At 55.4% G+C, this 24,906-nt stretch overlaps 11 protein-coding genes and 3 non-coding genes across 14 annotated transcripts in view; 9 read left to right on the top strand and 5 right to left on the bottom strand.

Annotated features, from left to right (window-relative positions):
• The first annotated feature begins 637 nt into the window (after nucleotides 1-637).
• Nucleotides 638-1,794, top strand: MYCTH_2299582 (uncharacterized protein). The gene has a single exon (XM_003660792.1). It carries the CDS (start codon nucleotides 741-743, stop codon nucleotides 1,368-1,370), a length of 630 nt encoding a protein of 209 aa, XP_003660840.1. The 5' UTR covers nucleotides 638-740; the 3' UTR covers nucleotides 1,371-1,794.
• A 417-nt stretch (nucleotides 1,795-2,211) lies between these two features.
• MYCTH_2116312 (uncharacterized protein) lies at nucleotides 2,212-3,311 on the bottom strand (the record flags this gene model as incomplete). Its single annotated transcript, XM_003660791.1, has 4 exons — nucleotides 2,212-2,502; nucleotides 2,690-2,881; nucleotides 3,089-3,167; nucleotides 3,274-3,311. The coding sequence occupies 4 exons, from the start codon at nucleotides 3,309-3,311 to the stop codon at nucleotides 2,212-2,214; spliced, it is 600 nt and encodes a 199-aa protein (XP_003660839.1).
• A 2,629-nt stretch (nucleotides 3,312-5,940) lies between these two features.
• On the top strand, nucleotides 5,941-10,294 carry MYCTH_2299578 (uncharacterized protein). The gene is made up of 2 exons (XM_003660790.1): nucleotides 5,941-7,625; nucleotides 7,693-10,294. The coding sequence occupies exons 1-2, from the start codon at nucleotides 6,228-6,230 to the stop codon at nucleotides 9,967-9,969; spliced, it is 3,675 nt and encodes a 1,224-aa protein (XP_003660838.1). The 5' UTR covers nucleotides 5,941-6,227; the 3' UTR covers nucleotides 9,970-10,294.
• MYCTH_2299575 (uncharacterized protein) lies at nucleotides 10,295-11,878 on the bottom strand. Its single transcript, XM_003660789.1, has one exon. It carries the CDS (start codon nucleotides 11,745-11,747, stop codon nucleotides 10,692-10,694), a length of 1,056 nt encoding a protein of 351 aa, XP_003660837.1. The 5' UTR covers nucleotides 11,748-11,878; the 3' UTR covers nucleotides 10,295-10,691.
• A 2,510-nt stretch (nucleotides 11,879-14,388) lies between these two features.
• Nucleotides 14,389-15,162, bottom strand: MYCTH_2124537 (uncharacterized protein; the record flags this gene model as incomplete). Its single annotated transcript, XM_003660788.1, has 2 exons — nucleotides 14,389-14,965; nucleotides 15,131-15,162. 2 exons carry the CDS (start codon nucleotides 15,160-15,162, stop codon nucleotides 14,389-14,391), a joined length of 609 nt encoding a protein of 202 aa, XP_003660836.1.
• A 1,469-nt stretch (nucleotides 15,163-16,631) lies between these two features.
• Nucleotides 16,632-16,705, top strand: MYCTH_t23. Its single transcript has one exon. It is a non-coding gene; the product is annotated as a tRNA-Val (tRNA).
• Nucleotides 16,706-17,091: 386 nt separating this feature from the next.
• Nucleotides 17,092-17,561, top strand: MYCTH_2086920 (uncharacterized protein; the record flags this gene model as incomplete). Its single annotated transcript, XM_003660787.1, has 2 exons — nucleotides 17,092-17,205; nucleotides 17,297-17,561. The coding sequence occupies 2 exons, from the start codon at nucleotides 17,092-17,094 to the stop codon at nucleotides 17,420-17,422; spliced, it is 240 nt and encodes a 79-aa protein (XP_003660835.1). The 3' UTR covers nucleotides 17,423-17,561.
• A 322-nt stretch (nucleotides 17,562-17,883) lies between these two features.
• On the top strand, nucleotides 17,884-19,050 carry MYCTH_2299573 (uncharacterized protein). Its single transcript, XM_003660786.1, has 2 exons — nucleotides 17,884-18,025; nucleotides 18,159-19,050. Exons 1-2 carry the CDS (start codon nucleotides 18,012-18,014, stop codon nucleotides 18,817-18,819), a joined length of 675 nt encoding a protein of 224 aa, XP_003660834.1. The 5' UTR covers nucleotides 17,884-18,011; the 3' UTR covers nucleotides 18,820-19,050.
• Nucleotides 19,051-19,197: 147 nt separating this feature from the next.
• Nucleotides 19,198-19,278, bottom strand: MYCTH_t19. The gene has a single exon. It is a non-coding gene; the product is annotated as a tRNA-Ser (tRNA).
• Nucleotides 19,279-19,467: 189 nt separating this feature from the next.
• On the top strand, nucleotides 19,468-20,721 carry MYCTH_2299571 (uncharacterized protein). Its single transcript, XM_003660785.1, has 2 exons — nucleotides 19,468-19,677; nucleotides 19,797-20,721. The coding sequence occupies exons 1-2, from the start codon at nucleotides 19,615-19,617 to the stop codon at nucleotides 20,406-20,408; spliced, it is 675 nt and encodes a 224-aa protein (XP_003660833.1). The 5' UTR covers nucleotides 19,468-19,614; the 3' UTR covers nucleotides 20,409-20,721.
• Nucleotides 20,722-20,964: 243 nt separating this feature from the next.
• On the top strand, nucleotides 20,965-21,506 carry MYCTH_2108207 (uncharacterized protein; the record flags this gene model as incomplete). Its single annotated transcript, XM_003660784.1, has 2 exons — nucleotides 20,965-21,056; nucleotides 21,095-21,506. The coding sequence occupies 2 exons, from the start codon at nucleotides 20,965-20,967 to the stop codon at nucleotides 21,504-21,506; spliced, it is 504 nt and encodes a 167-aa protein (XP_003660832.1).
• Nucleotides 21,507-21,665: 159 nt separating this feature from the next.
• On the bottom strand, nucleotides 21,666-22,403 carry MYCTH_2124533 (uncharacterized protein; the record flags this gene model as incomplete). Its single annotated transcript, XM_003660783.1, has 5 exons — nucleotides 21,666-21,887; nucleotides 21,960-22,014; nucleotides 22,081-22,192; nucleotides 22,252-22,280; nucleotides 22,348-22,403. The coding sequence occupies 5 exons, from the start codon at nucleotides 22,401-22,403 to the stop codon at nucleotides 21,666-21,668; spliced, it is 474 nt and encodes a 157-aa protein (XP_003660831.1).
• Nucleotides 22,404-23,416: 1,013 nt separating this feature from the next.
• MYCTH_t24 lies at nucleotides 23,417-23,505 on the top strand. Its single transcript has one exon. It is a non-coding gene; the product is annotated as a tRNA-Leu (tRNA).
• A 939-nt stretch (nucleotides 23,506-24,444) lies between these two features.
• MYCTH_97448 (uncharacterized protein) overlaps nucleotides 24,445-24,906 on the top strand; it is a gene marked incomplete at both ends in the record, with an annotated part of 2,137 nt that continues 1,675 nt past the window's right edge. Inside the window, 2 exons of the mRNA XM_003660782.1 lie at nucleotides 24,445-24,575; nucleotides 24,729-24,906. The exon at nucleotides 24,729-24,906 is cut by the window's right edge and continues 595 nt beyond it. Coding sequence (XP_003660830.1) covers nucleotides 24,445-24,575; nucleotides 24,729-24,906 — 309 coding nt within the window. The remainder of the gene's footprint in view (nucleotides 24,576-24,728) is intronic.

Raw genomic sequence — 24,906 nt, 5'->3', positions numbered from 1 at the left:
TTCGGTACATACAATACAGTGATAAAAATGAAAATTAGTTACTAGTCTACGCTGCATGCACGTATCAACTCCGTGAAATCTGTACTGTTACGGCCAGCGTATAGTTATAAGACGACGCCGTTCCCAACCAGAAGAACAAGAGAGACGAAAGAAAGGAGACTAGTGGTATATATGTAATTTCATTCAAATGAGGTGTCACTATAAACTACAATGATTTAATTAACCACGAGCTTTGTCAATCCATAGCAGACACCGAGCTGGAGCGACTTACTGCCCCAGAGTAAATATTGCATATAATACGTCATTACTTGCCAAACGCTCGTTCAACGACCGTAATGCACGTAGTACGTTACGGTGGACGTGGGTCAGTGAGCTTCCAGGTAACAGACCCCTGTAGCCCACATGGTATGTGCATACAGGCGATGCTCATCGGCACGGACCAGCGATTGGCTCACTTTTTCAATTTTCCCGTGAAGCGTTGACCGCGCCTCGAGTCCCGGCGGCGAGCACGGCGGCACCGCACCAACTTAAATAGAACCCCGTACCGATCGCATCGTCAGCGAACAAGCCTGTTAGGAAACGGGAGTGAAGCTTTTGGCTTCTAGCCCCCATTGTGACGACGAGCTGCCGCAACCTACGAAGCACGGATCCCTAAGCTTCAACTCCCGAGTTCGCCCCCTCGAGGTCGTTGGATCAAGCCGAGACGGACACCAGCGGCGGCATCAGTCATAGTTGCGGAAATGTCGTTATCCCTCCTCTCGTTTCGAGGCCTTGCCTCCCGACTGCTCTCCCGGCCAAACACTCTAGCGCCCAGCCCGTCCGCCCCGTTCAAGACGACACAATGCATCGCGCCATCAACCCGCGCCCTCTCCACCACTCCATTCGCCCTCGCCCCTCCAGGGTCAAAGAACAAGGGAAATGACGCCAAGAAAAATGCCAGCAAAGCGGCCAAGGCACAGCCTAAGAAGAAAGGCAAAGGCGGACGCGGCGATGAGCCGCGCGACCCGCGCATGATCAACATGCTTAAACACTTCGCAGTGCTCTCCCCCAGGCGCATCCCGCCGCCGCTGCGGATGGCCCGCAACCGGCACTTGCGGCACTGGACGATCCATCGGGCGTGGATGCTCTTCCAGCGGCGGGAGCGCGAGGCGCGCGAGCGGAATCTGATGCGGCAGTACCAGAGCATGAGTCGCGCTTGTGAGGAGCTGCGGCTTACGTCAGGCCCGGGCACGCGCGACCAGGGCTACTTGTACCGCGTGGCCATGGAGAAGAAAGGTGTTTACGGCCTTAACGGAATACCGATTGAGTACGCACGGGCGCAGACCGAGACGCCAGCCAGGGTGGCGTGGAACCACGATTGGAAGCGGTGAGTGGTGGACGGGTCGGGACGAAGGCCGTTTGTTTGCGGTGTCAATGGGAAGGGGTTTGTAGGATGCATCGATGGTTAGCAGCAGCCGGGCGGCCGGGATGCCATGAGCTGTTAAACATTGGCGTCTGGCATTTGAAAGCGTTGGTCGATGTAGAATATCTTGTACCATATCAATGACAGCGAGGCGAGCGAAGCCTTGATACAAGAAAGTCGAGCTTTTGTCTTCCGTATCGAGACCCAATCAAAACACGTTATCCAGTCAAACCTTCCTTCTTAGCCCCCGTAAGAAGGGCAACTGTCCGTCAAGCCATAAAGGGTTATTTTGTCGACCATGATCCCCTTCGGTGCCCTATCGTAGCTAGTTGACAACCTGAGACTCTTGAATGATTATGTCTGGGATTGACAGTCTGACCTCCTGAATCATCCTTCCCATTGTCAGCGCTACCGCCCAACCCTTGCTGTAATTATCCATCCTGTACCCGAGCCCTGCGTAAGACCGTCAGCCAAAAAGGAAAAAAAAAGGGAACGAAAAAGTCTATCGCATATTAATACAGCGTGGGTCATGACTCGCTAGCCTCGCTATGCAGATGGGCGTCCGACAAAAGAAATAAGACTGAGTGGCCACCCTGGCCTCGAAGCCGAGTTGGTACGACTAAACCTCGGGATAAGTATGCTCGGGGACAGCTCGCAGGGGCATCTTCGCCTGGCGCTATGATGGAGCTCGTTCTCGCGTGATTACGAGCTGCAAGAGCTCTCGTCATTCTCGACCGTTAGAGTCGTTTAGGGTGCGAGACGAACCGCAGGCTCCTGTCATTCAGCACCTCCCTCGCCTATTTGGCTCCTTATAGTATGACGCAGCAGCCACTTCCTTCACTCTTCTCGAACATGAGCAGTGATGCTCTTGTCGCCGCTTCAAAGACGTCGTCGACACCTTCGCCACTGAGGCTGGAGCACTCGAGATACTTGCGGGCGCCGATCTCCTTGGCCGCGTGTTCGCCATCTGCCGGAGAAACGAAGCGTTGGGATCGTTTTCGCATCTCTTCAATCGCCACCGGATCGTCGCGTAGATCCTTTTTGAGGCCGACAAGGATAATGGGAACACCGGGGCAACGTTCTTGTGCCTCCACAACCCACTATGGCCGTTCTGGTTAGCATATCACCTTCCAGTCGACCTCGCTGCTCAACGAGCAAAGAGGTTTCTCGTGCGTGCACGGCTGTTACACAAGGCAGTGACGTCCAACCGCAGAGCCGGCTCGACAGTACGCTGCTTGGACGGGCCACGAGGGGCAAGGGAACCGCAATATGTGGTTGTGTGCCCACCTTGTGTTTGACATTATCTAGGGAATCTGGCGTGTCGACCGAAAAGCCTATCAGGATGACGTGTGCTTTTGCGTAGGCCAGCGGCCGTAACCGTTCGTAATCCTCCTGTCCGGCCGTGTCCCATAGCGCAAGCTGGACCGATTTTCCGTCCACTCGGCAATCTGTTACGTAGTTTTCGAAAACAGTTGGTATCTGTGGAAGACGGGATGGTTAGGATTGGAGGATCGGCATGGAGGTGCAGATTCGCGGAGGTCAGATAAAGTCGGGGGAGCTGTCGGGTTTGAAAGCGAATGCTCCCTCGGTTTGTGGCGTCGATGGGCTACTCACGTAATGCTATATCTTCCCATGTTAGCTCAGGTGCAGCAGGGAGCCTTCTTCCGATCACAACATGGTACTCACCGCGGGAAAGAAACCAAGTGTGAAGACACTCAGCAGGCTTGTTTTGCCGCAAGCACCGTCACCAATGATGACGAGTTTCCTGGGCGGTCGGCAACGTCAGAAAAAATCGGTCGGACGAGGGGGCTTTCAGGAGACATCTACGGTCAGGCACCGCAGTGCCACGCTCGGCGAGCTGGGAAGCGTACCTGCGGATGACATTCTGGGAGCTGCCATCATTCGCCATGGCCGGCAAACGGACGGGGGAGCGTCGAGTCGCTCGGGTCCTGTTGTCGTGCGCAGTCTCGATAAGAAAAGGTGGCAATCGTTGGCGGAGTATCTGGACTGATGTTGGTCGTTGAAATGTGAAAGTCAGTGTTTAGTAGTAAGTAATCCGTACATTGCGGATGCGCCTGCCCCAGGACTTGGGTCCTAGGGAAATTTCGAGGGGAACAGCGGGTTGATAGCGGGTCGGTAGCCAATTACATAATTCCTACCTGAAGGCCCCTGTTCCTGCAGTCGTCGAGCTGCTGCGCTGCTGCGGATTCGCTCCTTTTCCAACGCGATTGGCGCAATAACGGGGTGCCCGTTTTGCTGTGTAAGACCTACTGCGTGCTGTGCACGGGAATAGTATAGTGTGGTTCGTCCATCGCGTGTCGTTCCGCTACATGTAGTTGACTGCTGATCTTCAACAGCTGCGGCATCCTTCCTATATTATCCATCTTCCTTCCTCATGCTTCAGTCGCGCGTTAGGTACACTACGCAACATCATTATGACCTGTAGCTCCTGAACGCATATTGCAACACAGTGGTGTACAGTACATAGTAAGTGTTGTTTTGATTTCATTCACTTCAACAGTAAGTGAGCCACGTGGTCGCTAAATGGGCTCTCCTCGTTGCACTACAGCGTAGGTGGTTTTTAGCCCCTAATTTCCCGCACTGGGCATTGGATGGTCACTGCTGTGCGAGAACGCTTTGGGCAGTTAGTTACTCCAGTTTACACGGAGGCCCTGATGTGGCCGTCGTCTTCCTGGACAAATAATTGCCTGATACTCTCAGCATTTGTAAAAGTCCTCTAAGCTCGACTGGACAACAGCTTTCTCACGACCGCATTTTGTCCGAACCTGCTTCCTATCCCTCCGCTCTGCAATCCACGTTACGCAGTAGGTTAAACGACCAGTTCTATTGATGTGGTGGGCCGAGAACCGTGATGGTGCTCAAGTGTCAGAGCATCGAGGATCAGGGGTCTGATAGGCTGTGGGGGGTGTTGAAGACTGGGGCGGGGTGAGGCTGTGCTGTGTGATCCGAATTGAGCGCCGCCGCGAGCGAGTCCCTAAACATTCTACAGGCCCGAAGACGAGTGCGGCAATCGGCCTCAGTTGAAACTTTGCTAATCACTGTTTCTGGCAATACTGGGTAGCAAGAGTACGAATAAGCACTGGCGCATCTTGTCAAGGAGGACATAGTTCAGGCGCTTGGTGCATTGGCTAACAATAGCTGAAAATGCCAGAATGGATGTGCTCAGGCGCCCGGAGACAGGAGGATCGTTCCTCGGTCCGTGTGCTCAGTTGAGAGGCTCAACCCCCCCCCCCCCCTTTTTCTTCCCTCCCAAGAGTCAATCAAGGAATAAGGAAAGAGATCAAGAAATAAGGAAAGATGGAGAGAAAAGAAAAGAAAAGAGAAAAAAAAGTCTTTAGAGCGTAGGCCGATTCAGGTACCTAATGGATGGTTCAGCCACCGTGGAGTAGTCGATGCGGGTTAAAGACCGTACAGACAGGAGGAGGAATAGCACCAACATTGATTCTCAAGGACAGATAGAGTTCCAATGGGTTGTTCCTAAATTTCGAGACCGTTTAGTATTCACTCTTCCAATAAAGCCAAATCTACTTCACTTCGCCCTCTATGTTAAGGTACTTATCGTACCTCGGACCAGTCGACTTATAAGAACAACAGCGAACTGTTTGTCAAACAGCCTTTTGGTATGAGGGTACTCTTAGGCCAGATAAGGCATGAATAGTTCGGCAGTGAAGATTGTGGCCAGGTTAGAGAACTCCGTACACCAGGACCTTCGGGTATTCATTCTTGAAATTGACTTCCTTAGTCTCTAACATACGCACTAGGATTTTTCACGTACATAAGCTGCGCTTGCACATTTGTTCCTTCTGTCGACAGTAGAGCTGTCAGAGAGTCCGCCGAATCCTGGAAATTTGAGGCAAGGCTGAGGCTGTCCTGGTAACTATGTAAAACTGGTATGTATGTACATATGTACATACAATGCTAGTAATCAAATTCAGGCACTCGAGAATTACAGGTTACGCTCTCAGTGAGATTTCGCCCTGGCTGCTGGCAGGCGCGAGGCTGGAAGAATCACGTGTGGCAGCTAGCCAATAGGCGCTCAAAGATGGGGAGCGAACCGCTGCAGAGTGCCGAGCAGGAACCACAAATCCAACAGCAGCGCACCAGGTTGGAGCAGAACAGGTCGACGAAGCTCCGAAGCCCGCCAGAGATTTCCGGCCCGCGTCGTGTATTCTGCGCAGCAAGCCCGGTCTCTCTGCAGTGAAGTGCCGGCCCTTCGACAGACGGACCTTCCTCGTGCCCCATTTCGACGTCCTCGGCCCAGCATCTTTTGTGAGTCCGCTCGACCCCTCTGCCGATTAGCCCGCAACCCGCCAGCCCTGCCTTCCCGCCTTCCTGCCTGGGCGTCGACCTGCCCTTGGTTCACCCAACAATGTCCCCCACCCCCGTTACCAATCCGCCCTGCTTCCTAGTCTTGCGATCCTATTTTCCATTTCCTACTCGAACCTGGCATCCCATCCGACATCCGCGAGTCTGATATCCCCCAGTTCCGTCCTTCCGTTTTCTCTCCCCCGCACTGAAGTCGTTGAGCCCGAAACGTTCCACATTGCCTGGCGACCTTCCTGCGACACCCGACTTACAATTTTTTAGTTTTTTCTCGGCTTCCTGAGCTGCTGCACCTCTCTGCGGTCCTGCTTCATGCGCTCATCATCCCTCTCTACCGAGTCGTCGTCGCTGTCTACAAACGAAGATGAAGGGAATCCGAAACCCACCGGCGCCATCAAGCACTGTTCCTCTCTCTCCGACCTCTAAGGGCACTGCAAAATATACAAACAAGGACGGGTCCAAGTTTATCACAGTTCCCAAAATGAACACGCCTGTCACTTCCGCCCAACCCTCCCCGACCACCGCGCCCTCTTCCGCTGTCAATACCGCAGCGCAAGCAGCCGCCGGGACTGAACCTGCTCCGCCCGTAAACCGAAAGAAGCAGAAGAGGCGCGCGAAGGCGGCGGCCAAGGCAGCTGCGGAACAAGCTCAGAAGAACTCGGCCACCAACGGTCTCCCTAGCCCGCCTCGCACAAACGATCAGCAATCAGCCGACGCCGAACCCGAGGACGATGACGAGGAGCCAAGCGCCAAGCATGATTCACAGGACCAGACACCGTACCAGAACGGAGTTGCGCAAAAACCCGCTTCAGGGAAGTCAAAAAAATCCAAAAAGAAAAAGAAGAAGAATGCAACAGGGCAGGCCCATGAAGGTTCGAACGACAACGGGCAACGGCAGAACGCTCAAAACCACACCCAACCGTCCTCGCAAAATGACCGCCGAAGCATGTCGAAGGAAAAGATATGGAACACAAATTCGCAAGAGGAGCGCGAGCGAATCAAGGAGTTCTGGTTGGGGCTCAGTGAAAGTGAGCGCAAGTCTCTGGTCAAGGTTGAAAAGGACGCCGTCTTGAAGAAGATGAAAGAGCAGCAGAAGCACACGTGCAGCTGTACGGTCTGCGGGCGGAAGCGCACGGCCATCGAGGAGGAACTGGAGGGTCTTTATGACGCCTATTATGAAGAGCTGGAGCAGTATGCCAACCACCCCAACCAAGGCGAAGGGCCTCCGATGCTGCGTCCCCGCAGGTCGTTTGGCTCGATGGGAGGCATGCGACCCCGCGGTCTCCACTCGCGATATTCAAATCACCAACCGTCTCGCGGTCGCATCATGGACGATGCGGGGGATGAAGAGGAGGAGGAAGCCGAGGCAGAGGACGATGGCGAAGGGGAGGAAGGAGAGGGAGTCTACAGCGAGGAGGAGCTGGAAGACGACATGTACAGCGAAGATGAGCAAGAGCCCTCTGAAGAACTGCACCGATCCGACTACGCTGCCGATTTCTTCAACTTCGGGAATAGCCTGACTGTGCAGGGTAGGGACAGACTCCCCATTCTTCCATCATTCCTACAGAGTTATTATCCCTTCTCGGGGACTGGCAATGACGCTTATGGCTCATCTTCTCTAGGCGGCATCTTGACGGTGGCCGACGACCTGCTCAAGAATGACGGGAAAAAATTCATCGAGATGATGGAGCAGCTCGCGGAGCGCCGCATGGCCCGCGAAGAGGATGCAAGGGGGCAGTTCGAACGGGGATACGACCATGCAAATGGCGACCGCTATGGGCACGGTCACCCGCCCCCACCTGATGAGGAGGAATTTGAGGATGAAGAGGAAGAATATGAAGAGGATGATGAGGAAGAATACGACAGTCAAGATGAAGAGGTACATTCTTAATGCGCCGTCATTTTCTCGCTTGGAAGATATAGATTGCTAATATACATCACAACAGGACACTATGACAGAGGAGCAGCGCATGGAGGAAGGCAGGCGGATGTTCCAAATCTTCGCCGCTAGGATGTTCGAACAAAGGGTTCTGACAGCCTACCGGGAAAAGGTTGCCAAAGAACGTCAGGCGAAGCTACTAGAGGAGATCGAGGCGGAAAATCAACAGGATGCGCAGCGAAAGGCGAAGAAGGCTAAGGAGGCGCAAAAACGAAAAGACAGGGCAGCCAGGAAGAGAGAGGCCCAGGCCGAAGAACGTGCTCGTAAAGAAGCTGAAAGAGCTGCCGAAGAAGCAGCACGCCGAGCCGAGGAGGCCCGCAAAGCCGAGGAACAACGAGCCAAAGCCGAAGAAAAGCGGAAGAAGAAGGAGGCTCAGAGGAAGGCAGAGGAGGAGGAGCGCCAGCGAAAGGAAGCGGAGCGCCTACGCAAAATACACGAGCGAGAAGAAAACGAGCGCAAGGCTCGTGAGGCCAAGGAACGGGAAAAGAAAGCTCGCGAGGAGGCGCGCCTGAAAGAGAAAGAAGCCCGCGAGCAAAAGGAGCGGAAAGAACGTGAGAGGAAAGAACGGCAGGAGCGTGAGCGACGGGAAAAGGAGGCCAAGGAAGCTATGGAAGCTAAGGAGGCCAAGGAGGCCAAGGAGGTCAAGGAGGCCAAGGAGGGGAAGGATACCAAAGAAAAGCGGAAAAAGGATGAGAAGACGGCGCAAAAGCCCGCAGTCCCCGCGGCCGCCGTTCCAGTCCCTGCCACCTTTCCAAAGCGGTCCGCCGCCCAACAACCTCCCGCAGCCCCTGCAGCCGCGGTGCCGGTGCTCCCGCAGCAGCCAGCAGCTTACGCTTCGCCGCAAGTCCCGGTAGCCACACCCGCACTTCCAAAAGCCCCAACGCCCATGCGTGCACGTCAGACATCTCAACAAGGTGCCCCTCCGGCTTCATCAGGAACTGCCTCAAATTCGGGGTCTATGGCCAGCCAGAACCCATCCCCTCACCCGGTCACGCCAGTACAAGCGAGCCCCGGGCCGATAGCGCCTCCAAGCAAGTCTGGAGCCCCAGGAACTTGTTCGCAAAACAGCGTTCAGCCGCCATCGCACTCTGCGTCTCCGATGAGCTTCCCCGCAAAGCTACCGCCTCCTCAGCACGGCCCTTTCGGCGTCCCTCCCATGGGTGCTGCAATGTCTTATCCGCCAGGCTTGCCTCAGGCTCCTCCTGGGTTCGCTAGCCCCATCCATCGCGATCCCTTGTTTCCTCCAATGCCTGGGTTCAGACCGGCGCCGGGGATGATGCCCATGCCACCTGGACTCGGCGGGCCGGGCGGAAACCGAGGGTTTCCCTTGCCCCCTCCTCCAGGTTTCCACGGCCCAATGGACTCTCCAGTGCCGAGCATGGCCCAAGTAATGGCTCCCGGCCTGCCAAAGGATAGCCCGTCCCCTCATTCACGCCATGGTTCAGGGAGCTTTGATGCCAGCGCATCACAGCCCATCAGCCGACCTACCCCAATAGGGAGGCCAGCCAGTGTGGTGCAAAGTCAAAGACCTTCAAGCGGGTCACCTTCGGCTGGACTATCAAAGCCAGAACCAGAGGCGCATTTAGGAAGCCGTGCCCTTCTAGACGACCTGGATGATGGCCCTCAGGACTTCCCCGGACGTCTCTCCCGGGGTGGCTCAGCGCCGGCGCCCCGCCCAGCGCCAGGGTTTCCAATCGCTCCTTTCGGGATGGATCCCATGTTTTCGCATAACCCATGGGGGCCTCCTGGTCCGGTACCTCCCAACCCCTTTGGCCCGCCGCCGCCTCCCGGATTCGGCCCTAATCCGCTGAGCGTCCATGGCCCGATGAGCATGCCCTGGGGCCACCCAATGCCCTCAGCAGCAACTTTTGGAGGACAGGGCGTCGTCGACCGGCCTATCGAGCCGAGGTCGGTAGCCGTGCGGAAGATGCTCCGCCGTGCCTGCGAGGAGCTTGCAAACGCCGAGAGCGGGAGCACTGAGGGCCACTCCGAACCGAAAGACGCCTTCATCCCACTAGAGAAGATCAAGGCGCAGGTTGAGTTGTTCACCCACGGGTATGCTATTGACGAGAAGGAATTGCTCGACATTTGCGAGACCGAAGGCAACGAGGTCAATGGTGGCGGCAGCTTCGATGTTCGCGACGATGACCAAGGTGGCAAATTAATCAGGTTCGTTTTGGGCGACGAGAGGCCGACGCCGCAGCCCGTCCAGCTAGCGGTTGGCTACCACCCTGGAAGCCCGGCTAGCGGTAACGGAGGAAATCAGGCCGGCGGCAAAGCCTAGAAGTGGTCGTCGGCCACAGTGCTCGCGCAGTTCTGGGACAGTGCTCATAGCAATATGAGGGAAGCAAGCGGGTCCAATACCCCTTCCTCGTCGGTTAACCCAAAGCATCCGATCGATGCTCGTGGACCGAGAATTCTGAATGGCTGGAACTTCCCATCTAATGAGGGTGGTACAAAAGAGCCCAAAAAAAAATTTGAAGACCATGACCTTGCCGTGCCATGGTACTTCTTCGCGGAATAGCTGATAGGGAATTCACCGGAGAGTGTGTTGTAAGTAGTCTTTGATCAGCGAAGGAAAGCGATTAAATGAGTGCAGCATTGCTGCCCCGTGACGGTTCGATCAAACAACTCCTTTCTCGTCCCTGCCCCTGATTGCGACCACGCATATTGTTTTTCCTAGATCAAAATTGCCAGCACTGTCGAGGGCACGGGCTCGACCATCACAATCCCGGAGATACCCTAACATAAGGCAAGGGTCGCCGCTCGCCCAAGCAAGTTACAATTACCAGACAAGAAACTCAACAGATAAAGCTTCTCCGACACGACGAGCTTCAGACCGTGCCCCAGAATTCTTCCTACCTTCGCCAGCAAAGCGTCACGAGAGCGATTAAGGCAGCGCCTCACCCAACCAGAAAACTGCTGAAGTACAACATGATTTCGCTACGTGACGCTCGGCTGACGGCCCGCGGCTTCCTCCTTTGCCTTCTTTTCGCACGCCACCGCTCACCTGAGAGGGTGCCCGTCGGGGCCAGCATCGGTGAAGGGGTTGCCAGCGGCATACTGCTGCTGGGGGAACTGCTGCTGATGGGCGCCTGGGGACGACGGGGCGGCGCCTCCGGTCTGGTACATGAGCGGCTGGCCCTCGACGGCGGCGCCCGACACGGGGCCGGTGACGGACGGGCCGGGTCGCTTGGCGGCGACGGTGGCCTGCGTCTTGGCCTCCTTCGCGATGCGGGCGGCCTCGGCGGCGCGCTCGAGGCGGCGGTGCTCGGCGCGCTCGCGGCAGCAGAGGAAGCAGATGGAGACGACGGAGATGACGATGACGCTCGCGAAGACGATGGCGATGATGATGCCGTCCGTCTCGAGGCGCGAGTGCTTGTACATGCACGACGGGTTGCCGCGCGCGTCCGACGTGCAGATGAGCCCGTCGCGGCACCTCGGGGTGGCGATGGCGGTGGCGTAGCAGGACATCTCCTTGCCCGAGGGGCCGTCGGTCTTGATCGTGCAGGTGGTGGTGTGGCTGGTGACGTCGGTGAAGCAGGGGGAGGGAGAGCTCGGGGATTCGGTGCCGACGGTGGTCGTGGCGTCGTCTTGCCTGGCCGCCATGGCGGCGTACGTTTCGCGCGGGAGGTTCATGGCCGTGATCCCCGCGGGCAGAGGCTCGGCGGCGCGGTCCTCGAGGAGAGGCTCCCTGGCGGCGGCGGCGGCGGCGGCGGCGGCAGGGGCCACCGGGCCGTCATGGCGACGGCGGCGGTGGCGGAGGTCGGCCAGCTGCTTGTCGCATTGCTCGAGGACGTGGAGGGCTTCGATCCGGGATTCGGCGGCCGTGCAGCCTGCGTTGACGAAGCAGCTCTCGAGCGCCGAAGAGAGGAGGTCCGGCTCCGGGGTGACGGGGAGGTTCGAGAAGCAGTCGTTCAGAGAAGCCTCGTGGCCGCACGACGCGGCGGCTGCGAGGTCCCGACTGCGCGTGTGGAGGCACTCGAGGCGGCTGGCGGCGGATGCGAGGGCGGTGGTGGCCGAGGCCAGGAGAAGAGACGAGAGGACGGCGGCGTCGCGCATTTTGAAGGTGTTTGACTCCCCGGGTCCTCGCCGCGATTGCAACGTAACGACTGGTGTGCGTATCCGAGACTGTAAGTTATCTGCAACGCGACTTTCCCGATTTGTTTGATCCGCCCCCGTCAATCGGCGGTGATGGCTGGCGGTCCCTTGCAGCCCCCCCGAGATCCTCACTCTCCACAGATCGACGACTCGTTCTCGTTCGAGATGTGTTGTAAGTTACACGGAGCCTCGTAGCCGGTTGTGGTGATGCGAAAAGTTGTTCAACACAAAGCCCGCATTCGTGGGCAGCTCTCAATCCGCAACCGAGGCAGCACAGCGGAACTCAGTCGGCGAGAAACAAGTCGCAAAACCGCGACGCTATGTATTTATCGGCTTCGCGGGAATGTGGATTGGGGGGAAAAAAGGAGCACTCACTGCGAGAGGCCCCCCCGACTTTTAATTAGCACTCTGCATTTTTTCGTCCCCTGGTCCCATTTCCTAATGCTCAGCCTAGCCCCTGGAGCGGGGGCCGTTTTGAGAAGCAAACGGGCTGAGGCCTGGGCCCGACGGGGCGCGCAATTGGCGTGAGGCTGCGCTCGACGATGGAACCTCAACTTCTCTACTCCCCAAGCTCCAGGGTCCTAACCAGGGGTTTGCCGAGAGAAGCTAGTGTAAATGGCTTGGCAGTTGACCTTAGATCAATCTAAAGTATTGTCAGCGGTAACAACCAATGAGAACGCGCCTGTAACCTAAAATTGTGGCTTGCCCCTGTTTTTTTTTACTGGTAATGGATGTTCCGCGGTGCTGACCTCTGGTGGAACATACCGGCGAGCGGTTGTGGCGGTTATAAAACTGGTATGTATGTACAGTACATACACAATACAGATAGAGATGCGGATTACATTCCCTACATACATAAATACATACATACATACGGAGTACATACGCCGCTTTGTAGTTAGTGTACTCCTGAACTGTACATACATTAGTGTCTGCTTTGAATAAGTGTGCAAAGCTGTATCATAAGTGTGCCTTTCCTTGCCCTGAAAGTAGTGTAGGCTTCTTGTTCTTTTTTCTCGCTATACCAACTTTTTGAAGCGCATGCGGGTCCATTCTTACCTCAGCGACATTGACCGCAATTTGTGAACACAGGGTTTGTTGGTCTCTGGAAAACAGAACCCTGGGCGTGCTGCGCCTTCAGTTGTTGGTTGTGGTGCAGCATGTAGCTGATTTCAACGGCATGACTGCGCACAGTCTGAACGAATCTGAGCTCGACTTTATGGTGCAGGATTCCTGTGCGAAGTGGGACGCTCACCAGATAAGGAAGGCAGACAACTCACAAGCACAGAGTCGCACCACCCACTCGAATCGAAGAAGAGAGCACCGAAAAGTCGCAGGGCCTGAAGTAGAACAATGTCTTTAAACTGAACATGGAGCCAGTTCTCCCTCTGCAGTCTTATGACCAACCTCGGAATCTCGTGGCAAGTAAACCATTTATATTCCACCTGTGACAATGGTAATTCACCGCCTGTACTCGCCCATCGCCGATGCCATCGTGCATGGATGGATGGATGGATGCAGTCCGTTCATGCAGTGATCAATACTCCGTACACATACAGGCAGACAGCACACTATGGCCCATGCAGCTCAGACTATTACCACCCAGCCCCCGTGCATTCCAAAATGGGGGCATGTGTTGGCGACACTTAGCTGAACTTGCAGATGGTTGGTGCCCGCGCAGGCTTTCGGGTCGGCAAGTCTGCCCAACAATGCTGCAACTGCCAGCCCCGAAAATAATTCACAACACAATTTGATCCCGCCAAACATCCAGTGCGTGTTACGATGGCGGGCATGCGTCGCTGCGGCAAGCAAGTGCCCGCACCAACCCAACCGACCGCTGCACGGCGAATTGACACAAAAGAAACATAGCAAAACGTTCACCACAGAGACAAGATACCTCTGCGTGCCAGGCGGGTACGCAACCTGATTCGTCATCAGGACAAAGTCTGCAGCGCAAAAGTCATGTGGTCAGATATGCGTTTCAGCCTCTGATCAACAGCCAGAGGGCTGCGAATTGAGGGAATAAGAAAACATGAGATTGGACTGAGTACAAATTCATGCTCTTCTTACATATATGTATATGTATACGAAAAAAAAAAGAGAGAGAGAGAGAGAGAGAGAGAGAGAGAGAGAAACGCCATCGCAAACGCCTGGTTATGGATGTCTGGAAGCCGTGATATCATCATATGTGCACCCTACAAACACCGACCATAGCGAATACTGAGTCGTGTTGATCTCCTCCTCCCGCAAACGGCCAAAAAGCCTCCTCTTTCCCTTCCCCCTTATCTCAATACCGAACTCATGTCCCGGAAGGGCGATGATAGAGAACAAGTAGAGAATGGGAGAACAGCTGACGAGCATGACCAATGCAGGGCAGAGTTCCAGCTATATCCCGATACCCCAGCAAGCTCGTTGAAAGAAACAGACTGCCAGAGCTCGAAACAGGAATGGCAGCAGAACGGGTTTCTCTCGAGGCATCTCCAAGGCTAAACGCCCTATCCTTTCCCTACCGTAATGTCGCGATGTCGTGTCGGTCACGCACCGCCAAAGTCACTCTTCGTATTAGGCAAGGCAGAGCACTTCGTGGGGGCGGAGCGTTGCTTTACAGTGCCTTTGGTGAGAGCGGCTGAAGGCTCATGGTCGGTCTTGTCGAGTCCCTGCCACCCTTCTGACGACCGGAATGACTCCCTGCGCCAAGACGACGTTTGGCGTTCTTGTTCCGTTTTGTTGTCGGACGTCGACGGTCACCGGAAGGGCCAGAACCATTGCCGATGCGGTGACCGCCCTGGTTGTTAGTTTTGCGGCGGCGGCGGCGATCAACGGCCTTCGGCAGCTTCTGGGACCCCGAGACACCGGCAGCGGCAGTAGTCAAGGACAAGTCCGATGCGGTAGACCCTTCTGGGGGCTTGTTGGGCGTGGGAGGAGTGTTGAGTGGCTGTGCTCGCTCCGATTGTGTGTCAGTAATGGTTAATCTCATCAAGCTGTCCTGGATGTCGTCTTCGGGCCCGGCCTTGCTGTCCCGGGAGCCGCCGCTGCCTAGGTCTTTAGCCGTAGCGGGTTCTTCGCCCAAGGCAGGTCCAGTGGACGGAATGGACCGCTGGCGTGTTGCCCGTAACGGCCCGTTTTTCTGGGATTTCCTGGCTTCCTCGCGTTGTCTGCGTTCCTCTTGCTCCCTCCGTCTGAGTTGATTTATGCATTGCACACTAGGAGATATTAGATAATCGTTGGTTAGAGTACTAAAGGCTCGGATAATAAGGGAAGATGGGGCTACTCGACCTCTTACCAATGAGACAATCGGGGATATAGCTTGAGATGAACCATGCACACGAGGAAGTGTTGCTGACTGACACAACGGGGGTTTGCAATTGCGCGGCATTGCGGACTGGCAAAGGTCAACATTAGTACCATTAAAGGGGCCAAATGAACAGGGACAGCCAACCAGTGGTGTCGGGTGACGGAAGCGCTGCGCTTCACCATTTTGCGAGTTGGACGAGTTGTCGCGTGGCTCGCGAATAACTGGCACTTTGTGGGATTTGATGAGTGGTTTGTCACAGGTGAATTAGCTCGCGGGTTACTTAGGTGCAATCCAGTAACTGGACCTGAACGCGAGAATATCAGAGTGACTACCCGGGGCTAGAGAAATGAACTGGCGAGAAGATTAGGTCAGAATCCGGCACAAGACAGATGGGAATGGTCATTTTATGCGACGAAAGCCGGGGCAGTTTCCATGCCTCATTTGCCTCTCGCATCGCTCTTTGCAGGTATTCGCAGACGTTCGTTGTGCCGTTTCTTCAACTCAGATATGGCTTCTCACATTGTTTACTTCATGCCGCGAATCTGTCCGGGTGTTTTACAGCAGTCCGCAGGACTGCATAAGGTATTCTTCCTGGAGGTGGCCACATCCAGGCCTAGCAAGGAGGCTTCTGCAGCAAACTGTATGTTCAAGCACACTGGCGTCAACTGGCTGCCGTCATTACAACTTCTGGTAACCCGATTGCGATGCCGATCGCCTTGCATGAAAGTGACCAGGAAGGTCGGTAAATACTGATATTGGGACTTTACGCTTATTACTTATGGTTATTGTAGTCTATTGAGACCCGTCGCTACCAATGTGTGCCTAACCCCTCTCTTCGGTGCCGTTCGCTGACCCAAGACTTCGATATTAACTTACGCGATCGCTATACGCCATGAAGCCGCATGAACTGGGTGGTGAGCGCGTTCCATGTAAGACCGCGCAGTGACTGTTCATTCCACCAGGTAGCAGGAACGCTGTTTCCTTCGCGAAATACATGCCATGCCGGCACATGGCCTTATTTTCCATGTTGCGCTGCCATCTCGTCCCTTTCATCCATCTCATGCCTAAATCGAGGAAGATCGGGTACTACCTCTGGGTAGTACCAGGATCCTTTAAAGCGTGAAACGGTATAGCATACTACGGTGCCTTAATTACTCGAAGCACTCACCTCAGAGAGGTTTATAATTAAGTATGACAGAGTAAGAGAAGAAGTGGAAGTAAAGCAATAAGAATCAATGGTATCAAAAGAAAGGAGAAATTCTGATCAATAGCGTCTAATTAGGTGAAAATATGGGAAAGAGAAAATAACCAGATTCCTCCAGCTACTACCACATCTCTAGGCTGGACATACAAGACCGTCACGGATTCCGGTGGACTTATATGACGCTAATCCTAGGAACAAGGGAGAGAACTGATGGAAGAGTGTTTTGAAACTTGTATATTGCTCAATATTCTATAACTCTCCTCTCGAATCCAATGGCACGAAGTTTTGTCAAATGCATCTTGACTATATAGGTTTCAAAGTTTTACCATGAACATAAACTGTTCCTGGTTTCGTGGTGTAGTTGGTTATCACGTCAGTCTAACACACTGAAGGTCTCCAGTTCGAACCTGGACGAAATCAAGCTTTCACTTTTGCTAGTGATTCGTTCACCTTTTTCTTATTGCTCTGTTCCAGTTATTCACAGGACGTGACTATGAAGGCGAGCATGGTGTTGCAAAGTCCTGCTTTGTGTGCGATGACGCGGCTCGGGTTGCGCTTCGAGCAGAGGCTCTGCTAGCAGTGCTACCACACAGTGGTTGATGTTACGTCATCAGGAACCCGTTGAGAATTCCTACTTGCCGAGAGATTATAAGCGGCAGCTCGGCGGCTCCCACCAGCCTCCGTGACCTGAATCAAGTCATACACAGCATTTCGCAGAACAGACACGCACACTTCCTGCAGTCTTTGCGCATTACGTCGTGATACCAACAGGTCACCACTTTCGAATCCCGCATCGAACCAGCGACATGCCTCTCGTCGTCCCCGGAGTTACAGCCGATAATATGGAGGACAATAAGACACAGGAGTGGACAAACAAACTCGTGGGCAAAAAGTTGTCAGAGGAGCCTTCCTCCGAAACGGTAAGACATGTTTCTTCCGCTGCAGGCTACACTCGGTCTTCGTTTTTGAATCTGCGCTCACACCTGCGGCTGCAACCAGACGTTCTGCAAGACAGACCTTCCCCCGCAAACACGCGTACTGCCCCCCGGCGCAATTGTTACCAAGGACTTTCGCCCTGATAGACTTAATGTTCATGTGACTGAGGATGGGACTGTCTCGCATGTGACACATGGTTGAGAGGAATTGGAGAAGGTGGTGGGGGAAGGGGAAACAAATCGACCACGGACAAGGCTTGATCTGTTAAACTAGTTGTTCATATTGCTGTTGCGTTCGGCACCTAATAATGCTGATGTAAGGCTCTAGATACTGAAACGTGATGGTCATCGTGGTGAGGTTATGGAGCACGGAGTACTGCGTGCACCTCGGAAGACGCCGAAGAATGGAGCGACCTGAACAACGACGGTCTACAGCAGGGCACCTGAGCACGCGAGCCCCATCCACAACGCATCCCGCACATCAAATCAGAGATCTGTTTTGCAGTAGTAGCCCACATTTCTAGCAAACTCTGAGCTTCTTGAGTTTTAAGGACATCATATCTATCTTTTCGACAAGTAGGTGCTCGAGGTGACGGTACTCTGGCTGGTGGGCCTCGAAACCCCGCCAAAAGCTTGGCAGCCCGCACTGTGCTTCCCCTCCATTGAGCAACAATCGCGGGGCAACCGGGAGCTGCGAACACCCGACGAGGTCGATCAAGAGTCGTGGGCGAAACTAACATTTTGTTAAACATATCGCAAGAGAGGCGTGTCGGCTCTCCCCGCTATCCACCATGTTCAAAAGAGAGTAAGCTTCAACTACCTAGCTGCCCGGCTTCCCGGCCCTTCAGTCATTTGAGCCTGCCCTCTCCTTCCCGCATACCAAAACGCAGACAGGAGACACGAACAGGAGCTGATTTTTCTTTACTCTTGCGCAAAAGGGTTCAGGGCTCTCCAAAACAAAAGCTCAAGTCTTCGATCCAGCGTTCGATCCGGCAGTCGATCCTGACGACGTACCCCCTCCTAGCGCCGCACATCGACGAGGTGCTGCCCAAGAAACACTCGCTTGAACAGATCAAGCTTCCGGAACGCGTCTCGCTGTACGTCATTGATGGCAACCCGCTCGTCTACCAGCAGGACAACGGCGTGCTGCTGCCGCACCTGCGCCTCGTCCACCGCTTCCCGCACTGCTTCCCCACCGTCCGCATCGACCGTGGCGCGATCCGTTTTGTGCTGTCGGGCGCGACGCTCATGGCGCCGGGCTTGACGAGCAAGGGCGGAAGGTTGCCGATTCCGGTGGATCGGGATGCCGCTGCTGGTGGTTCTGCTGCTGGTGGCAAGGAGAACAAGGGGACCGAGGGCGAAGAGGGTGAAGAGGAGGGCGTCAAGGTGCCAAACGAGGGCCCGGATGAAGACGGACATTGGAGCAGGGAACTAGAGAAAGGGGAGCCGGTTGTGGTCATGGCCGAAGGGAAAGAGGAGGCCGCAGCCGTTGGAGTTCTGAAGATGGGGACCAAGGAGATCAAGGAAATAGGGAAGGGACCTGTGATGGAGGAAACACATTACCTGGGGGATGGGCTCTGGCGGTTGAACGTGGAGTAGGCGTTTCATCACCGGCTCGAAGCCTCAGTGCTACTCTCTGACAATATAAAGGGCCTGCAATGTTCATTGGACAACAAGCAGAATGAGAACAAGCAATCCTCCGTCTACGCCAGCCAACGCGAAGCCTTGCAACAATAGAGAGAATCCGCGTCTTGTCGAAGGTCTGCGATGGTTAAGGCAAAGCTCATTCTAACAGGTTGACGCACCCTGGTTCACTCTAGGCCCCTCCCACAACACCGCTCATGCTCCTCTGGTTTGCTGTATTCCCGATTGGCGCTTCTTGCAAAAAGAAAGGTCATCATGCCGCGACGGACGACACTTTCCCGTTTGGGGGAAGGGGGGAACCCCAACACAGAAACCAAGACCGGCAAAAGTGATCGACAACGAGCGGATTCGAACCGCTGCGGCCGAAGCCATACGCTTTCGAGGCGTACCCATTAACCACTCTGGCACGTTGCCCTTTTTACAGGGATGTTCGATTCTGCACAAAACTTTCTTCTTAAGGATAGTAAACAGGTCAAAGTGGAGGGTTAGGGCTGCCGGTGGTTCCCATCAACCCCTTGTCGCCTGGCTCATTATGACGCAGCACAGCGGGCCCCGGCTTGGCGCCCAAGATCGCTCCCGAAGCGCCAAGGCCATCATCCGCCCCTCCTTTCCCGCTGCCCACCGGCAGCATCGGTAGGAGCACCTAACTCTCGCCAACAAACCACGGGCATCTTGACGAGCTCCATTTACCTCCATCGCCAGCTCAACGCCTGCAAATCATCGGTCTGAAACGGGCAGACGATTGCAACCATGGCCGCGAGGGGCGTTTCGGTGCTCAAGTTTGTCGGCACCGTGTCGCTCGGTCTTCTGACGGTGCGTTTCCATCTTTGCGCCTCTTCTTCCCCGCGTGGCATGATTCCGGACAGCGTGGACGGCGGCCACACATCTTGGGATCCCTCATGTTCACTGACGCTGACGGTCGCATTCATCAGGGCCTCTCATACACCCTCTCTTCTCTTACCATCCCCGCGCTCTTGACTCTTCCATCCGCAGGCGCCGCTGCGCGGGCCTTCGACACCCTCACCACCTCGGCGACACGCCACCTCCGCTCGCTCGCCGTCGTCTCCTCCTCGGCCTTCGCCCTCGCCTACTTGCTCTCCCCGCGCCCGCTCCGCCACCCCTACCTGCTCTACGCCTCGGCGCTCGTCCTCAGCTCGCACCTTGCCGCGTCCGACTTCGTCGCACCGCACCTGTTTGCGCTGGGCTCCGCCCGCCCGTCGTCGACGACTTCCGCCAGGCAGGAGAAGCAAAGAGAGGGGGAGAGGCGCGCCGCGGCCAGGGCGAGGATGGAGGCCAGTTATGAGGTGCTCGGCGCCGGCGTGTCGGATGTGCACAGCGAGGGTAGCGTTGGCGAGGAGCTGGACAGCGAGGATGTGGCGGACGTGAACGGGGAGGAGGTCCGGGCGGAAGTGGAGGACTTCCTCAAGAAGCAGGTCGTGAGGGGCGCGCTCGCCGGGCTGGGCTTCTTGCTCTCAGTGGTGGGGATCTGGGGTGACGGGGTCGGCCCGGTATATACCGGGCAGACCGTTGTTTTTGAGATCTGAGGTGCGGTAGTATTTGCTTGCTGCTCGGGTAAAGGAGCTCTCCGGTTAGGTATTTTGCTGGGGTCCGATCACGCATGGCTGGCTGGTTTTCAACAAGGTGTTGTGGAGCTTATTTTCTTCCATTCTGTCAGTGAGAGCCTACTACTCTCGGGGTTTTGTGCAAAAAAGAAACCTTGGGACGCTTGCTGCTATCCTATTTGACAGATTGTATCTACAAAACAATCGGAATCGGCATCATTGGATTGGCTATAGCGCCTCACTTGCTGGCCGTTCGGGCGAGGGGATGTGTTCTTTATGTCAAATATTTCTCTGGTTTTTTTTTTTTTTTTTTTTTTTTTTTTTTTTTTTTTTTTTTGGTTCTCTTTTGTCGCTGTTCTCACCTGCCCTCAACGAGCTGTTGCATTAATAAGTTGGGCACGACGAGTTTCGACATTACCAACATTGTGCTCGCTTCGCCGAGCCAGAGGACCGAGGTATGCTTTGACTTGAGATCTGGCCCCGGGAGCGCGTTGCTAATTAATTTGATGGCGAGCTAGTTTCTTCTGACGCCTTGACAATGAACCTGCTGCCTTTACGTGCAAGCGGGGCCGCTCTCTTGCTCTTTCCTATTAGCCCAGTTTTTGACCCGGGACAATGTGTGGCGGCAAGGTACGGGAAAGTCGAGGCAAGAACACTCGTCCTGCCAGTTGTCGTCTCGGACTTAACTTCCTCCTACAATGGGTGCCGAAAGCGGTCTCGTGTTCTCGGCTGCTTTCCAGCGGCTTGGTTGAGACCGCCATCTTCCGTTCGCTCAATGTCGCCATCCCCGTTGTCTACCGCCAGGTAAACGACGACATTGCCACAGTGGTCCGCTGGCTCTCTCGACCCTCGGTTTCCACGGTCACCGTCGCTCCCGTTCCGGCGAGTGCGAGTCCTCTACCATGGTTGGAAGAAAATGGCGCGACCGGCTGCGCAGAGTTCGCGATCGTGTCTTCCATCGACGAAGTGCACCGCGAGGAGAAGCTTCTATTCCATCCACTCATGCTACGGCTCCGTCCCAGATCGATATACAGCATCAGAACCACCCCGGATTGCCGAACGAGCCGCAGCCTCCTGTGATTCAGATTAGTCCGAACCAGCCGACGTACTACTACCCTCACTCTCTCTTGCAAGACAGTCCCCTAAGCCATACGCATGGCTACGCAACGTCCAACGTCAGGTGGCCTGCGCCACCATCAGGCTTAGCATCCTCTTCCTCGGTTCGCCCATCTTACCCGGCTAGACGCTCTTCCCGGTCGACAACTCGACCCAAGCGTCTTGAGCAGCCTTGGCCCTCTCCGGGGCAGCAGCAACATGGTATACGACCGGTAGCACCACGGAACCAGTCTTCTCCTCGTTCACAGTCTTCTGGGGGTACGCAGGAGGGGAGCTCGCCTCTATCGTCCTCTTCTCTTGAACTTGGTGCGCGTTTATCGTCGACCTACAGCCGTGGGCGCCATACTAGTCGCCGTGGCCGGGCAGAGACATCGTACGCTTCTATGGGGTCGGACCCGCCTATGGCGAGGGGCGCACAGGGTGCGCTTCCGCTTGCTCCCTCTCCTGCTGCCACGCCTCCGTCCGGGTAGTGCTGTCGGGCTTGCACGGTTAGTGGTGAGAACCGTGGCGGGAGTGGGGATGGAGGAGGTACACGAACTCAACAAAGAGGTGGAGCGTCGGTGCCAGATCAGAGTCGGGGTCCGGTCTGGGCTTATACTGACGCGAGGGATTGGGCTGGGACAGGGAGCTTGGCAGACGGCCATCAAAGACTCATCGAGGCTCAGAGACAAAGTATGACACAAGCTGGGACTCCAACCGCAGCGCAGACTCAGAGCGAGCCCCAAGCTCAGATCCAACCTGGATCCAGCAGTCAGACTCCAGTTCGGGCACGGAGCACGCGCGGGCCATTTACCTCGCCACTGACTCTGTCACGATCGCCTGGAAGCGAGAGTGCCTCAAGCCGGAGTCCTGGTCTGTCATCGTCCTTCGGCTAGGAAGTAATAGGCTATTCGTTCGCCCTGTCTTGGACAAGGACTGGGAATTGAAAGCTCCCGTGATCCTGTAATGATTGCGGGGAACGGCCACAGCATTGCTTCTGTCATTGCATGAAACTGGGATTGACTCGCGGGTTCATATTCGGACGACGTTGGTGGTTAACAACGGTCCGATGGAGATACTAAGATCACGTAATGATTCTTATCACACGGGGTTCGTCAGCGTTGCGAGTGGTCTGCCTCTGGGAATCTGGCGGCCGTTTCGTCAAGAAGGAAAGGCGACATTGTGCAAGGAATCTCCAGACGGCCTAGGCTGATAGTTTTAGCGCTGATGATTCAAGAAGAATGGTTTCTGAAGCGAGCATGCTTAGGACGCCATAGCAGCGTCTGCGCGGCGATTTCTTCGATTACACTCCGAGGTCCTCAGGAGGCTTTAGCCCACCAGACGAGTGCCCTTAATTTGCTGAGCTCGCTAGTTTCTTGTGAAACAGAGGGAAAAGAGTGTTGGGAGACCCTGAACACTGGAACCAACCCCCCCCCCCCCCCCCCGCCCTTTAAAGGGTTGGAGTGCCGTTAAGGCGGGGGAGGCACGCTGGGGAAGGCGAGGGGAGACGGGCAGACAGGGAAGACAACTATCACTCTATATTTGAATCAACACGCTTGACGCGCACTACCAGGCAGCCAGCCAGGGCGTTCGACCTTCTCTGGAATGGCAGGCTGTTACTGTGGGTGCTCGACCGGATCACGGGGTTCCAGTAATTAATTATTGAAGTTTTGCAGATGGCACTTCGGGCCTGTCGCATGGAGTGAAAAGCGGAATGGAAGGAGTTGAATGCCAAGAATGTGCGGTCGCCAGGGTTTGTGATGCCAACCATTCCACCCCTACAGATCTTGTATGCTAAGGAGAGGAGGAGGGGAATGGGAGAATACGATATGGGTCTCTCAATTCTGGTCTACCTAAGATCTCCTCCCGGTCGAATATTCAACAGGCAGCACCGAGGCAAGATGGCCGAGCGGTCTAAGGCGCCGTCTTCAGGGTTCTGAATTGGCGGTCCGAAAGGGCGTGGGTTCGAATCCCACTCTTGTCATAACCTTTTGCTCCTTGTACCTGGTCCTTTTTGTTCAGGTACCCCTGATGTTGTTTATTTTTTGCACATCTTGCAGCTTCGGAGTCTTCTTAGGTGTTGGTCGGAATGTGCCGGTTCCATGGGAACAATCGATGCCTTGACCTCCTCGATGCGTTTGCGCCGGTGGCACGACCGGGTCTTGCTCTTCACGTCATTGCGCCCAGGCGTGACGATCCCCTGATTTCAGGGGTCATAATCGCTCTACGCATCGGGAATGCGCAAGGCGGTCAAAGCAAATATGGCCCCGTTTATCTTTGATCGCTCCTGCTCCAGAGTGTTGCTATGTAAGTACGTATCTGCCTGCCTGGAGTCTCATACCATCCGGGGTATGTGTTTCCAAAAGAGCAGCTCCTGTGGGCCAGAAACCAGAGGTGCTACGGTAGGACTCGTAGCCTGGCTTGTTCAACACACAGCCATTCGTCCCTCTGTTAACTGTTTGTCCCTGCTGTTGAATGACAGGCTCCAAGGGCAAAAACAATGGCAACAGCAGGCCAAGAGGCTCAAGATACCGCCCCAAAGGTGTCAGTCAAGATTCCACCAAATGTACCTACCTCTCCTACGCACGATTTGTCGCCATGTCATACTCCACGCCGGCCGTTTCAGGAGTCTGAGGACAGGAATCTTGCCATTCAGATCTCTCGTCCTGACCGTCTGGACTCGCCTGCTAGTGGCGTGCTCGAGCGCAATTCGCCACCAAGGGTCTCGGGGCCCAAGCTGGAACAGGCACAAGCGGGTATATCAATACAAGCACCGGCCGGGGGAAGCGTCGAGGGTACCGGTTTGACACGGGCGCGCAAGCACCGTTGTGAAGGAGTAAAGGGCAACTCTGATCATGCCAAGGACACCAGGCTGACGGCTGCCGAATTTCATTCCGAGTCTCGGTCCGTCCTCACGTACATGATGCGGTGGAGTTTGGCGTCGGTCGTTCTGGCGTACCTGGGATCCGTGTTTGGGTACCACAAGTCACGGGCGTTCGATATGAGGTATGGGCCGGCTCCGGATTGGACACAGTCGCCGTTCCTCAATGAACGGTCAAGCAGTAAGGCAAGCCAGTCGGCCAGGGCGATCAACCCGATTTGCTGACATATCCAAGGGTTCGCTGTCAACGGCTCGGCCATACCGCTTGTCGAATTCGACGTGGGCGAGTCCTACGCCGGGCTTCTCCCTATCGGCAATGACACCAGTAGTCAGCTATACTTCTGGTTTTTTCCCTCGACCGACCCGGTGGCCCGTCAAAACAAGGAGATCCTGATCTATCTTAGCGGTGGACCGGGATGCTCGTCCATTGGTGAGCTTGTCCAGATGAACGGCCCCATCTCCTGGCTACCGGGGACAAACCAGCCCATCCCGAACAGATGGAGC

This window comes from Thermothelomyces thermophilus, chromosome 1 (genome assembly GCF_000226095.1).
Source record: "Thermothelomyces thermophilus ATCC 42464 chromosome 1, complete sequence".
Taxonomy (NCBI): Eukaryota; Fungi; Ascomycota; class Sordariomycetes; order Sordariales; family Chaetomiaceae; genus Thermothelomyces; species Thermothelomyces thermophilus.
Note: the sequence above shows the minus strand (reverse complement) of the source record. Positions and strands in the feature narration are given on the sequence as shown.

What these genes read in the sequence shown, in the direction of transcription:
- MYCTH_2299575 (XM_003660789.1), bottom strand. Translation starts at nt 11,747, where the DNA reads ATGCGCGACGCCGCCGTCCTCTCGTCTCTTCTCCTGGCCTCGGCCACC.
- MYCTH_2299578 (XM_003660790.1), top strand. Translation starts at nt 6,228, where the DNA reads ATGAACACGCCTGTCACTTCCGCCCAACCCTCCCCGACCACCGCGCCC. An exon ending in ACGACAGTCAAGATGAAGAG is followed by an intron (nt 7,626 to 7,692) that starts GTACATTCTTAA and finishes ACATCACAACAG; the next exon opens with GACACTATGACAGAGGAGCA.
- MYCTH_2299582 (XM_003660792.1), top strand. Translation starts at nt 741, where the DNA reads ATGTCGTTATCCCTCCTCTCGTTTCGAGGCCTTGCCTCCCGACTGCTC.
- MYCTH_2299571 (XM_003660785.1), top strand. Translation starts at nt 19,615, where the DNA reads ATGGCCGCGAGGGGCGTTTCGGTGCTCAAGTTTGTCGGCACCGTGTCG. An exon ending in TGTCGCTCGGTCTTCTGACG is followed by an intron (nt 19,678 to 19,796) that starts GTGCGTTTCCAT and finishes CGCATTCATCAG; the next exon opens with GGCCTCTCATACACCCTCTC.